This window comes from Python bivittatus, unplaced genomic scaffold (assembly GCF_059951505.1).
Source record: "Python bivittatus isolate LINGU-HERP-01145 unplaced genomic scaffold, Pbiv_v1 ctg000220_np1212, whole genome shotgun sequence".
In the NCBI taxonomy this organism is placed as follows: domain Eukaryota; kingdom Metazoa; phylum Chordata; class Lepidosauria; order Squamata; family Pythonidae; genus Python; species Python bivittatus.
The window spans coordinates 20,775,490-20,787,430 of record NW_028277048.1 but is presented as its reverse complement, the minus strand read 5'-3'; the positions used below and the strand labels follow the sequence as shown (position 1 = coordinate 20,787,430).

The window sequence follows — 11,941 nt, the reverse complement described above, 5'->3', positions numbered from 1 at the left end:
GAATGACACGGTTGTTTTCCTTGCAGAATCCTAAAATGTTAGCCAGTCATTTTCCTGATGTGAACTCCAGCCTTGCTTCTGTTCCAAAGAAAATATGCAACTCCGGTTAATCCAGTGGACTTCTCAAGTTCATCCTTCATAGAACAGAGAGTAAATAGAAATGTATGGGCCAAGGTCCATGGAAAGGTGCAAGGCCACTTAGTGTTTGTGTTTCCAAGGCAGCTGTGCTTCTTCCCATCTTCACCAAGAATGGCTGGATTAAAGGAGACTATGTGGAACACCTTGGATTCCTGAGTATAAAAGGAGCTGTAACCCCAGGGCAACAAGCACTCATTCGCCATGTTGAGGCTTTTAATCTTCACCGCTGTTGTCCTTTGCAGTAAGTATTACTGAGTTTTTCCATTAGGCTGGAGGGAGCATACAACACTGAGAATGTTTAGCTGCTGCTCAAAATAGCATGTATGTATGTACGTATGTATGAAGCTGCTTTACAGATAATTTGGGGGGTCCATCTGGCCTTATCCTGTCCACCCTGGGCTTCCCAATGCCCCACGCATATACAGACTGACACAACAGGTTATTCCATAATGCAGAAAAAAAATACAGTGGGTGTTGTGGCCACAGCTGGGAAAGGAGATGGGAGGAATTCCAGAAGCCCAGATTTCCCTTCCTTGTTAGTAGAGGAAGGAAGGAAGGAAGGAAGGAAGGAAGGAAGGAAGGAAGGAAGGAAGGAAGGAAGGAAGGAAGGAAGGAAGGAAGGAAGGAAGGAAGGAAGGAAGGAAGGAAGGAAGGAAGGAAGGAAGGGTTGTTTATTAGTGAAAGGGAACTACAGAAAAAAGGCAACTACACCCAGATCAAAGCAATACACTCACTTTAATTAAACTATTTAGTTAGGATTGGAAAATGATTGTGGATAATTTCCAATTTAGTTTGCACCAGCATACTCCCACTCAATTCCTTTATCCAGAGCATAGCAAACACACATGCAACTCAGTTCAGCTAGCAAAAGTATAGCTTGATGTTTATTGATTAAATATCAGCAAACATCAAGAACTTTTCACTGGCAAAAATGGGACAAAAGACAGGCAGTCGTAGGGAGAGAGAGAGAGAGAAAAAAAAAAGAACAATAAGCAAGAATTTACATGATCTATTATCAACCAGATTCAAGACAAGGTCAGTTACAATTTCAGCTGAGAAACTATAGCCATCTTAGACCAAGCTGTTCCCAAAATGCAAGGGAATTCCTAGCGGTGTGGCACTCTGACGAATCAGCCACTGACACATTAAAATAAGCTCCATCAACAGACCATTCAAGAAAGGAAGTGATCAAAGACCAAGGAAAGAGGCAAACATCCTCACACACCCTTCCTCAACCAGTATCAACCAATACACAGATAAGCAGGAACCAGAACTAGATAAACAAGTTCAAAGGAGAAAAAGTACCCCACCCAAAAGGCGGTCAAGGAAGAAACAAGGCCCCAGTCAAGGCTGGGAAAACAAGCTACCATCTATAACCAGCCAGCAAAGTCCACTCCCCCCTGCACTGATGATGTTACCTAGCCTGGTACTGTAATGAAATGTAGGCAGGAAGAGAAGCAAGCTCAAAGAACTCCCAAACCCATGATATATCTATCAGAAGGACCCAGAATTTTCCAGAGTGATTGAAAAAAAAAATACTGTGGGTAATTAGCATGGAGAATCTCAAAAGGAGTGACCTTTGGGTATTCCAGCCTTAACCCTTTTATGTACATAGCAGCAGAATAAAGATGGAAAGTAGATGCTTGATGATCTACCTGGACTGTGAAAAAAACCAATTTGATGGATAGAGATCAGGTGCCCAGCATTTAGCATCTCCTTTACTAAGCTTGTGGGTTTCAGTACAGGCTCACCATCTGGGCCTTCTGCTTGGATGTTCAGAGGCAGGCCTTCCTTTTCTGCTCTTTGGCCAGTGCAGATGGAGAATGAAAGCAGAGAGCTGGGCCAGTAGTTGCTCCAGGCTCAAAATGTCTGCAGCGTGTGAGAACTGAACTGAAAGGCTGCAAGGGGGCTTGCCTTCTCACATATCTGGGGAAGTGCAGCTTTGCATTCCACCGAGATGCTCCTGCATCCCTTCCATGGTATTTATACCAATGTTTAAGAGACATTGCATGGGATAGCAGTAAAGTATGTCTCCCTTCCCTCAAAGTGGGTACCTTAACTTGCCCAGGTGGACAAGCAGACAATCTCAGATAGAACTGGACCATACCCCCTCATGATATCCTAAGCAGAGTCACTCCTTTCAATGCAAAAGATTTTATAGCTTGTAATGGTACAGATGATATGCTCATAGGAGGTGGCCTCCCGGGATCAATTCTTGAGTTCTTTCAAGTTGCCATTAAAAAACATTATCTATCTATCTATCTATCTATCTATCTATCTATCTATCTATCTATCCATCCATCCATCCATCCATCCATCCATCCATCCATCCATCCATCCATCCATCCATCCATCTGTCTCATGGCTGCAATAACTTGAGCTTATGCTGCTGACTCCTTTTACTCTTAAAGGCTGCTGCTCAGAGGAAACACAAGTGGAAAATGGACGTGTTGTTGGGGGCCAAGAGGCAAAGAAGCATTCATGGCCATCACAGGTAAAAACAGCTTCTTTCCAGGAGCTGAAGGCCATGTTTTCCACCTTTTGCATCTTAATAGGTAGTGAAAACAGGGATAAAGTGGGGAACCAATTTTAAGTGGAAGACAAAGGGAAAAAGATTCTGGAACAAGCAGAAAAAAGGTTGCAAAAAAGGTTGAAAATATGAGTTCCAGCTCAGATCAGCAGTGCATTAAAGACAACATCATCCGTTTATGCCTTCTAGATACAACTGTTGAGACATCTCCAATCTGCATTTACTCAGTCATGCGGAACGAACCTTTCGAATCATGGATTTGGAAGGAAACCTTTAGGCCACTGAATCCAATTTCCTATTTGGTGCAGGAATCCAAAGGAAAGCATTTGCAACACATGGCACTCTATGGAGCAATTGCTTTGAAAGCCATCCCGTTTTCAGCATTGGTGGGATGGTCAGCAAAGCATAGTGGTTGTGCATGGACACGCATGGGGAACCAGCCAGGAGCTGCTTTCAAAGTAGCTGTGCAAGCCTTGTAAATGATGCGGTTGCTTTAATCATTTAAAGTGAACAGTTCCTAACCTCCACTTTAATGACTCTGTCTAGAATACTTTTTGACAAGGAACTCAGGACTCTCTCGCTCTTACTCTCTCTGCAATTCCACATGTAGATTTCCCTTCAGTACTCTTCCAGTGGGAAATGGTATCACACATGCGGTGGGACGCTGGTGAAACGAAACTGGGTGATGACAGCTGCTCATTGTGTGGACAGGTAACAGAGGACAACTGGGCATTTGGGTGTTTTTTTCCCCTGGGGATTTCTTCTTCTCCAGGGAAGGAGGCTTAACATTAGACTGGTCCTGTGCAGAAATTTTTCTTCTTGGCTTTCTCAATATCTGTAACACTGAAAATATGAAATGTATTTTTTCTTCCTTGGGCTTCCTTGGAAGACAGAAAGTCCTCAAAGTAGGTCACTGTTATTTATTTATAAGATGTATATCCTACTTTTCATTCAGGAGGGAAAAGTGGAATACATAATGTTCCTCTTCCCATTTTCCCCTGCAACAACAGTGCTGTGAGTCTGGTTGACCTGAGAGAGAGGGTGAGTGACCCAAGTCACCTTCCATGGCTGTGAATGGACTAGAACCCTGGTCTTCCGACCCCTAGTTCCACACCCTAACCATTGTTCCATCATTGTCAGGTTCAGCCCAAAGAACTCCATGAGACAATGCAGATACAGTTCTGTTGCGTTTATTAGCTTCCACCTCAAGACAGAAATCTCTCCAGACTGAATCTAACTTCCCAAGCCAGTAAGCCAAAACACCATGAATTCCTTAGGGTGGTGCCAGTCTCATCTTCTTAAACTTCCCACACTCCTGCTGGGGGCTAAGAACACGCTTATCTCCCCTAGCACAGCTTCATAACACCATTCCATCACAATCATTGAGCTTCTGGAAAAGAGAGAAGAGAGAAGGTACTTTGCTCCTCATGAGACTGGGCTAGAAGAGCAGTGTGAAATTGATTTTGTTTGTTGGCTTCTTCCAAAATGTGTTTCAATCATTCAGACTCTCCAACACGATTCAGTGGTGGATCATTTACATCCCTACATCATAAATAGTGTCAGTTGTTTCCATCTAATGGAATCAACATATTTTGATTACTTTTACTGTTGGTCAGATTAAACTTTCTATTGACCAGTTCTCCCTGAAAGCCTCTACTCACATCTCTTACTTTGTTCACCTTCATCAATGCCTTTCAGGATGTTTTTCCATAGAAAGAAAGTTAAATTCTTTGAAATAGAAGACATTGTGCAAACATGACTTCTGTGATTGGTTGATTTTATTCCAACTGCTTGAGTTCCCTAGGTTACCAATGCAAAATATTAATAAAGCAACTATGCCTTGAATCCTTCTGGGAAAATGTAATGGTATGTGGGAATGACCTCTGGAGACAGGATAAAGACCAACAGCCTAGGTGATGGTCTGAGAAGAGGCAGCTCAGTCCACAGATAGGGAAAAGCATGGAAAGAGTTTCAGAAGGGACCCTTCTTAATTTTCCAGAGACTAAAAGGAAAGCAGGGGAGAAATACTTTAAGCCTTGCAAGATTCTGTTAAAGTAACTTTGCAATAAAGATAGAGCAAGTACTCCTGGTTGTGCTCCTGGTCTGGACTGCCTCTCAAGGCTGACAGAAAAGAATTGGCTGCAAACAACTTTTTACCCATCTTTATAAGTACCATGTTTTAGTTGAGTATATTTTTGAATGAACTCCATCCAAAATAGTACTTTGCACTCAAAACTTTGTTTAGTGGGGCATATTCACAGGCTACCAAGTGCTATGAAAGTCAGAAGTGACTCCTAGTAATTATCATGAACTGAACCTCTTATTTACCTCAAGTACTTTGCTGCTTCTGTTCAGTATTGGACAATATTTATAAGTGAAGTTGTTGAAGCTTGTGGAAAGATTCCAAATTGGTAACACAACTCTGTCCCATTTTCTTGCTCTCTTATCTATAGGAGAATGAATTTCCGTGTGGTGGCTGGGGACCACAACATTTATCAGAACGAAGGCAATGAGCAGATCCTAAGTGTGGAACGGATCTTTGTACATCCAAACTGGAACAGCAATAATGTTGCTGGAGGGTAAGTGGAGTTGTCCTGAAAATTGCTCAGTCCTACCCATGTACTCTAAGCCAGGGATTCAAAACTCTTTTAGGTCAGCAGGTACGTTGGGGCACTGAGACTTCATTGAAGGTTGTTCTCAAAGAATACTCCTGATGAGTAGGGCCCGCCTCTTAATCTGAAGCCAAACCAATGAGGAGGTTCCCATCTGTGACATAGATTGCAATTATGCCTAACCATTAGATCAGGGTTTCTCCACCTTGTCAACTTTAAGACGTGTGGACTTCAACTCCCAGAATTCCCCAGCTAGCATATGCTGGCTAGGGAATTCTGGTAGCTGAAGTCAACACGTCTTAAAGTTGACAAGGTGGAGAAACCCTGCATTAGATAGTTAAGTGCTGAATGTGCTGTACTACTGCCCAGGTTGTCCTTGAAGGCTTTGTTGCACTTTGGCAGTGGCTTACCAAATTGCCCAAATATTGGATGCAACTGACTTCTACCCATTGCTAACCATACAGTCTGTCCATGATTTGCATCAAGGAAATGAAAGAAGTGTCTCTAGTATTTGGAGATACCTAACCATTGCCAAGAGAGCCAGTTTGGTGTAGTGATTAAGGCATCAGGCTAGAACCCAGGAGACTGGGAGTCTAGTCCCGCCTTAGGCACAAAGCCAACTGGGGGACCTTGGGCCAGTCACTCTCTCTCAGCCGTAGGAAGAAGGAAGCAAGGGCAAACCACTTCTGAAAAGCCTTGCCAAGAAAACTGCATGAACCTGTTCATGTAATCACCAGGAGTCAAGACTCACGTGAAGGCACAAAAAACATATATTGCCAAATCATGAATGCTGGTTTGGAAACTGCAGTGCTCCAGCTGATTGCTGAAGTCAGTGGGCAGTGAGAAGAACTAGTGTGGTATATATGCCACTTAACCATTTAATCCAGAACAGGCCCACATTCTTGTTTCTGACAAATCTTCAATTTGCTGCTTCTTTTTTCTTCTTTCTCTTCCTTCTCTGGTTTCTCTGTTCTTTGGCAGCTTTGACATTGCACTGCTCCGTCTTTCAAAAAGTGCAACTCTGAACACATACGTGCAGCTTGGTGCTTTGCCTCCCTCTGGCCAGATCCTGCCCAACAATAATAATTGTATCATCACTGGTTGGGGCAGAACCAAAAGTGAGTATTATTAAAATTCACACAATATACAAGGGATGGTAAGAAGATCATCATTAGATGGCCCAGAGACATAGGTGCTTAAGTTGTTAGTCTTGTTGGTCCCAATCAATCAGTCAATCAATCAAATAAGATCATAACTATCAGTGGTGGTAAAAATTTATATGGAATTCTAACGTATCTTAAGATTCAGTCTACCAAGAACCTTATTCAAGTAAGCACTCTGCAAGCCGATAGAGATGTATTTCTTTACTGCACCAATACTTGCCTTTCTACTGAGAGTTCAGGATAATGATCAGTGGCTTTCCCCTAATTTTATCTCTGCTATAATTTCCCTGTCAGATTGGTTATGCTAAAAAAGAGTGGCTGCTGTTGACAGCCAAAGAGGTGGCCCTGAAGCAAATATTCAGAAATCGCTATATAAGAAGAAAGGACAAAAACATTCCTCAAGTCCTGAGAACAGCGATAATATTAGGAAGAGGCTCAGGCTGGCTCCTCCCTGACTGCTGGGGTTTAGGAAGAAGAGGAGGAGAAGCCCAATCAGACTTACAAGATGCTGTTATTATAGTCTACCACTATAGTATCATTCTAGTCTTCCTGTAGAGTTGATTTTTGGGTCTGGTCTATCTCCTAGGGCTGACACTAGCCAAAATCACCCAATCAACTGAAGACTTGAATCTGAACCTTCTCGCTCCCAGTCCAACACCTTCACCTCTACATTACTGGCTATATAGATCTGCCATTTTGCTTTGCCTGAGCTTGATCCTGAGGCCTTGGAAATAAAAAAAATGAAGCCAGATAGGCAATCCACTTATCCACAGCATCAAAGATGAGGGACATGTGGTCTTTCAGATGTTGTTGAACTAAAGCTCCCAGCCATCCCTGTGTGTATGGCCAATGGTGAGGCAGTTCAGCAGTATATGGAGAACCAACGATTCCCCACACCTACCTTATTCTCTTCATCACTGGGAATTCCTCCTTTCATTTCATAAGGTGGGAAGTCAAAATGAGGTTTGGGCTTACTCTTCTTGAGAATGCTGACACCATTACTCTGGGCATTTTTGTACAGCAAATGGGCAGCTGGCATCAACTCTGCAGCAAGCCTATCTACCAGTCGTGGATCATGCTATCTGCTCCAGTCCATCCTACTGGGGCTCGACAGTTAAGAATACCATGGTGTGTGCTGGAGGTGATGGCACACGTGCTGGATGCCAGGTAACCTCATGCTACAAACATTTGCTATAAAAAGCATGTGCACGTTAACAGATGTAATGGAATGTGAGAATGACCTTGGAAGATGGGGGGAAGAGATGCCACCTAGGGAACGATCAGATAAAAGGGGGAGGAGCCCACAACTGAGTAACAGGCAGAGAAAGAAACTTAGGAAGGACCACCCTAACTTTGAGGTGGTAAATAAGGAGCGGGGGAGATTTGTACTTTCAGACTTGCAAGGTTCTGTTAACATAGCCTAACAATAAAGTAGAAGTAGCTCGTCTGGTTGTGTTTCCTGTTTGGTTCACCTGGGAGGGCTGACAACAATCTTGCAAGTCTGAAAGTACAAATCTCCCGCTGTCCCTTTTTACTGCCTGATCAGTTGGGGCGGGTCCAAGTTTCTTTCTCTGCCTGTTACTCAGTTGCAGGCTCCTCCCCCTTTTATCTGATCATTGCCTAGGTGGCATCTCTTCCCCCCCCTTCCAAGGCCATTCTCGCATTCCATTACGCAACAGAAGGGAGTTTCAGGAAGGTCACTGCCTGCCACAAAAATGTTATCTAGCCCAGCCTTCTGCCCTGCCCTAAACCACTTTAATTTGGCAGCAAGTGTGCAAATTCAGCAAAGCTAAGCTGCATTTCTCTAAGCTAATGTTGCCAGTTCCTTCAGTCTCTCTTCCTGGAGCTTTGTTTCAGACGCTTGGTCATCCTCATTGCTCTGCTTTGCACCCATTCCAGGTTCTATGAATCGTTCTTGAGATGGAGCGTCCAGTATTGGATGCAGAACTTGCAGTGGGGTCTGACCCAGGCAGAGCAAAGAAAAACTATTCCTTCCTGTGATTTTAACATTCCATTTTTATTCTGTAGCATAACACTTCATCTGATTTTTCAGCAACCATATCAGGCTGCTGACTCACTTTCAGCTTGCAATCCACTACAGCAGCATTTCCCAACCTTGGTAATGCTGGCTGGGGAATTCTGGGAGTTGAAGTCCATACATCTTAAAGTCGTTAAGGTTGAGAAACCCTGCACTACAGTTCCAAGATTCTTTTCAAGTGTGTGACTGCAAAGCCAGGAATCCCCCATCCAATATCTGTTTCCTAAGTGAAGAACTTTTCCTTATCTGAGAAACTTCAGGCAAATTTACCTCGAGAATAAATCTTGCCAGAATGGGTGATAGGATCCTGTCTGAGGATTTGGTTATTTATCAATTCTTTACTTGCAATATCTAAGGAAACCAAATTTCTCCAAAACAATCATACTGCAAAAGCCCTCTTAAATCAACTGCTTAGAAAGCACTGTACAGTACCGACTTGGTGGTTCATTTGCAGGCCGCACATTGCCCTACCTTGGTTTATTTCAGCAGGTATTTTATGCTTTGTAGAAAAATCAGAGAACACAATATATTTGGTGATGCACCTCTCCCATCTTGGCTTTGTATCCTAGGGGGATTCTGGAGGGCCTTTAAACTGCTTGGTGAATGGCAGATATGTCGTCCATGGAGTCACTAGCTTTGTTTCCGGCTCTGGATGCAACGTTTACCGGAAGCCAACTGTGTTCACCCGTGTCTCAGCTTATATTTCCTGGATGAATAGTGTAAGTTTGCTATAGAATCAAAGAATTGTCACATGTAAGGGTTGGACAAGTCTCTACTGATCATTGAGTTCAACCCCTGGCCTAGTGCACAGAATACTCTGCAGGTCAAGAAATGCTCTTATGGGAACCAGATAAAGGAAAAGGTCAGACAAACTCTGGGAGTTTTCACAGCTGATTCTGTTCAGCCTTATTTGTTTGTTTGTTTGTTTAAATAAATGATATGGCCATCCAATTCAAACACTGCGTCCAATATTAGATGGCAAACGATGGACCAAAACCAAAACAAGATAGAGATTTTCATTTAAAATCCAACCAGATGTAAATAGGCAACCAGAATCTTCCATTCATACCTCTTCCAGATGGGGATTCCAGTCATCTTAGCCTAACACCTGAGGAAAAACCCAGTTTTGTTTTTGCTTTTTTTGAAGGCAAAAGAGTTGGGGCCAATGGTGTCTCCATAGGAGATCATTCCATATGGCGGGTGCCACACTTGAAGAATTGTTGAACAATGCACTTAGACTGCCAGCTTAGTCCAACTTTGTGGTACCCATTTAATCATAAATAAGATTTGTAAAGGAGAGCCAGTTTGGCATACTGTGTGTGTGTGCGCGCGCGCATGTGTGTATTAGTGAAAGTCTGACAGTTATTTATTTCCACCGAGTCTTTTCCTTAAAAGAAAGGATTCAGAGTACCAACAGAAAGAAGAAGCAATTAATGTGGGTGGGAAAACAATTGTAATGATTTATTTCCTTATTCATTCATTTAATTGCATACACTGAACCTGGTGTTGACCTCATTATAGCTATATAAAACATCCATGATAAAAAAATAAATGAACATAAATCATTAACAAAATGTAATATTCAAGGCATACCAAAAAGTCACAACCCATCAGTAATGATGGGTAGGACTGAGCAAATAAAAGTTTGATTCATGTGTATCAACCACAAATTGAGGGTTGGAAGAAAACAAGACTACATTCTGCAAAGTCAGTCATGTTTGTACAGCCACAGTTTCAAGTTGCTGTCTGCTCTCACAGCCCCTGTATGACTTAGGGCATGTCCAGAGATGGCCCAACTCGTTTCCAAAACAAGAAACCATCTACAAAATAGGAACGGAAGCTTGTTCTAGAGCTAAGCCACTCCCGCAGCCTGGATACCTTCACTGGGTGGGGTCCCAGGGAGTAAATCTAGTCACTGTCCTTTAGCTATATTAACCCTGCTTTTCCAAAAAAATCTTACTGTTATCTGTAGAGATGTCATTTTGGCCTGAAATAGTGAATATGGATGTTTAAAATGTTTGTATTTCTCCTAAAGATCACAAATGTATTTTGGGTGGGTATATGCATTTGTAGTCACTTTTTTTCCCAGTTAATTCTAAGGTTTTTAGTGTACATTTGTTCATTTTTCAAAAAGAAGGGTGGAAGGAAGGAAGGGAGGAAGGGAGGAGTTCTTGTGAGGGCATTTTGGTCAGCTGGAACTCCAGAATACCTGCTTGGATATCACATTACCACAAGTTTCATTTGTGACTAGTTATTGGCATTTTAAGAACTTCCTTTTCCCCTCAAATAATAATCTTCTCCTTTTCCTTCTTTCCAGGTAATTAACGCAAACTGAATTTACATCAGAGCCCACTGTCACTGGGGGCTTTATCAAGAGGATGCTAATGTAATGGGATATATTTTGACAAAGAATTGTTCCTATTCAATGTATTAAGAACTAGCACTTATGATAGTCTTATTATTTCTAAGACCAGAGATAGATTGGAAGTTATCTATTTTTCTTATCTTTTTTTCTTTTACTTTACTTTACTTTTTCTTTTCCTTTTCTATATATTTTCTATTTCAAATTTCCTTTTTCATTTCTAACTTTTAAATATGTATCTTTAAAATCTCAATGAAATATTATATATATAAAAAAGAGGATGCTATACTTCTTCAGTTTATAGAAGTGTTGTACCTGAAACTCTTCTAAAAAAATTAAACAGTTCTGCATCAGACCATCTGTTCACTATTTTATATCTGTGCAATTAAAACATCAGAAATTGAGAAATGTTCCATCATTATATCAATACCAAAATATCACAGGTTTTCTTTTGTCTTTATGTACCCTAATGGTAGGGAACAGATTTCCCCTAGCTGATGTTCTCCAACAGCGTAGGACTGTAACTCTCATATTTGACCATGCTGTCTGAGAATTCTGGGAGTTGTAGTCCCACATATCTGCCTAGGGAAGGCTGGATTACAGTAGTCCTTGAGTTACAACCATTCGTAACCAATCGTTTGAAGTTATGGCAGTGCTGAACAAATGGTAGTTATGTCTGGTCCCCAAAGTTATGGCTGTTGCAGCACATATGCGGTCGCATGATCAAAATTCAGGCGCTTGGCAGCCCGCCTGCACTTACAACTGCAGGGGCACTTCAACTCCCCCACCCATCTCCCCACCACCATCTCTGCCCTTTTGGTCACCCTGCATAGTGGCACTCCTTGGCAGTGGCAGCAGCACTGGGGCTGAAGTAGAGGCCCAGGGCCTTCAGCAGTCTTAGCTGGCTGCCACCACCCCCAGGCTTCTACTTCAGCCCTAGTGCCGCCATCTCTGAGGAGTGCTGCCTCAAGCCCCATGCTGCGGCCAGCCACCACAGCACCACAGTGCAAAGCCCCAGCCGTACCCACTGCCCTGCACCCCGCTCACCCTGCCAGCCCGCCAGCACTGCTGCCCTGCGTTTGCTGGCCCTGCCATCCC

General features: G+C 42.7%; 1 protein-coding gene across 1 annotated transcript; it reads left to right on the top strand.

Annotated features, from left to right (window-relative positions):
- Positions 1-271: 271 nt before the first annotated feature.
- Positions 272-11,251, top strand: CELA1 (chymotrypsin like elastase 1). Its single transcript, XM_007420739.3, has 8 exons — positions 272-379; positions 2,550-2,632; positions 3,279-3,379; positions 5,122-5,247; positions 6,262-6,398; positions 7,465-7,610; positions 9,051-9,200; positions 10,799-11,251. Exons 1-8 carry the CDS (start codon positions 340-342, stop codon positions 10,814-10,816), a joined length of 801 nt encoding a protein of 266 aa, XP_007420801.1. The 5' UTR covers positions 272-339; the 3' UTR covers positions 10,817-11,251.
- The last annotated feature ends 690 nt before the right edge of the window (positions 11,252-11,941 follow it).

What these genes read in the sequence shown, in the direction of transcription:
- CELA1 (XM_007420739.3), top strand. Translation starts at nt 340, where the DNA reads ATGTTGAGGCTTTTAATCTTCACCGCTGTTGTCCTTTGCA. An exon ending in CACCGCTGTTGTCCTTTGCA is followed by an intron (nt 380 to 2,549) that starts GTAAGTATTACT and finishes TTACTCTTAAAG; the next exon opens with GCTGCTGCTCAGAGGAAACA. An exon ending in AGCATTCATGGCCATCACAG is followed by an intron (nt 2,633 to 3,278) that starts GTAAAAACAGCT and finishes TTCCACATGTAG; the next exon opens with ATTTCCCTTCAGTACTCTTC.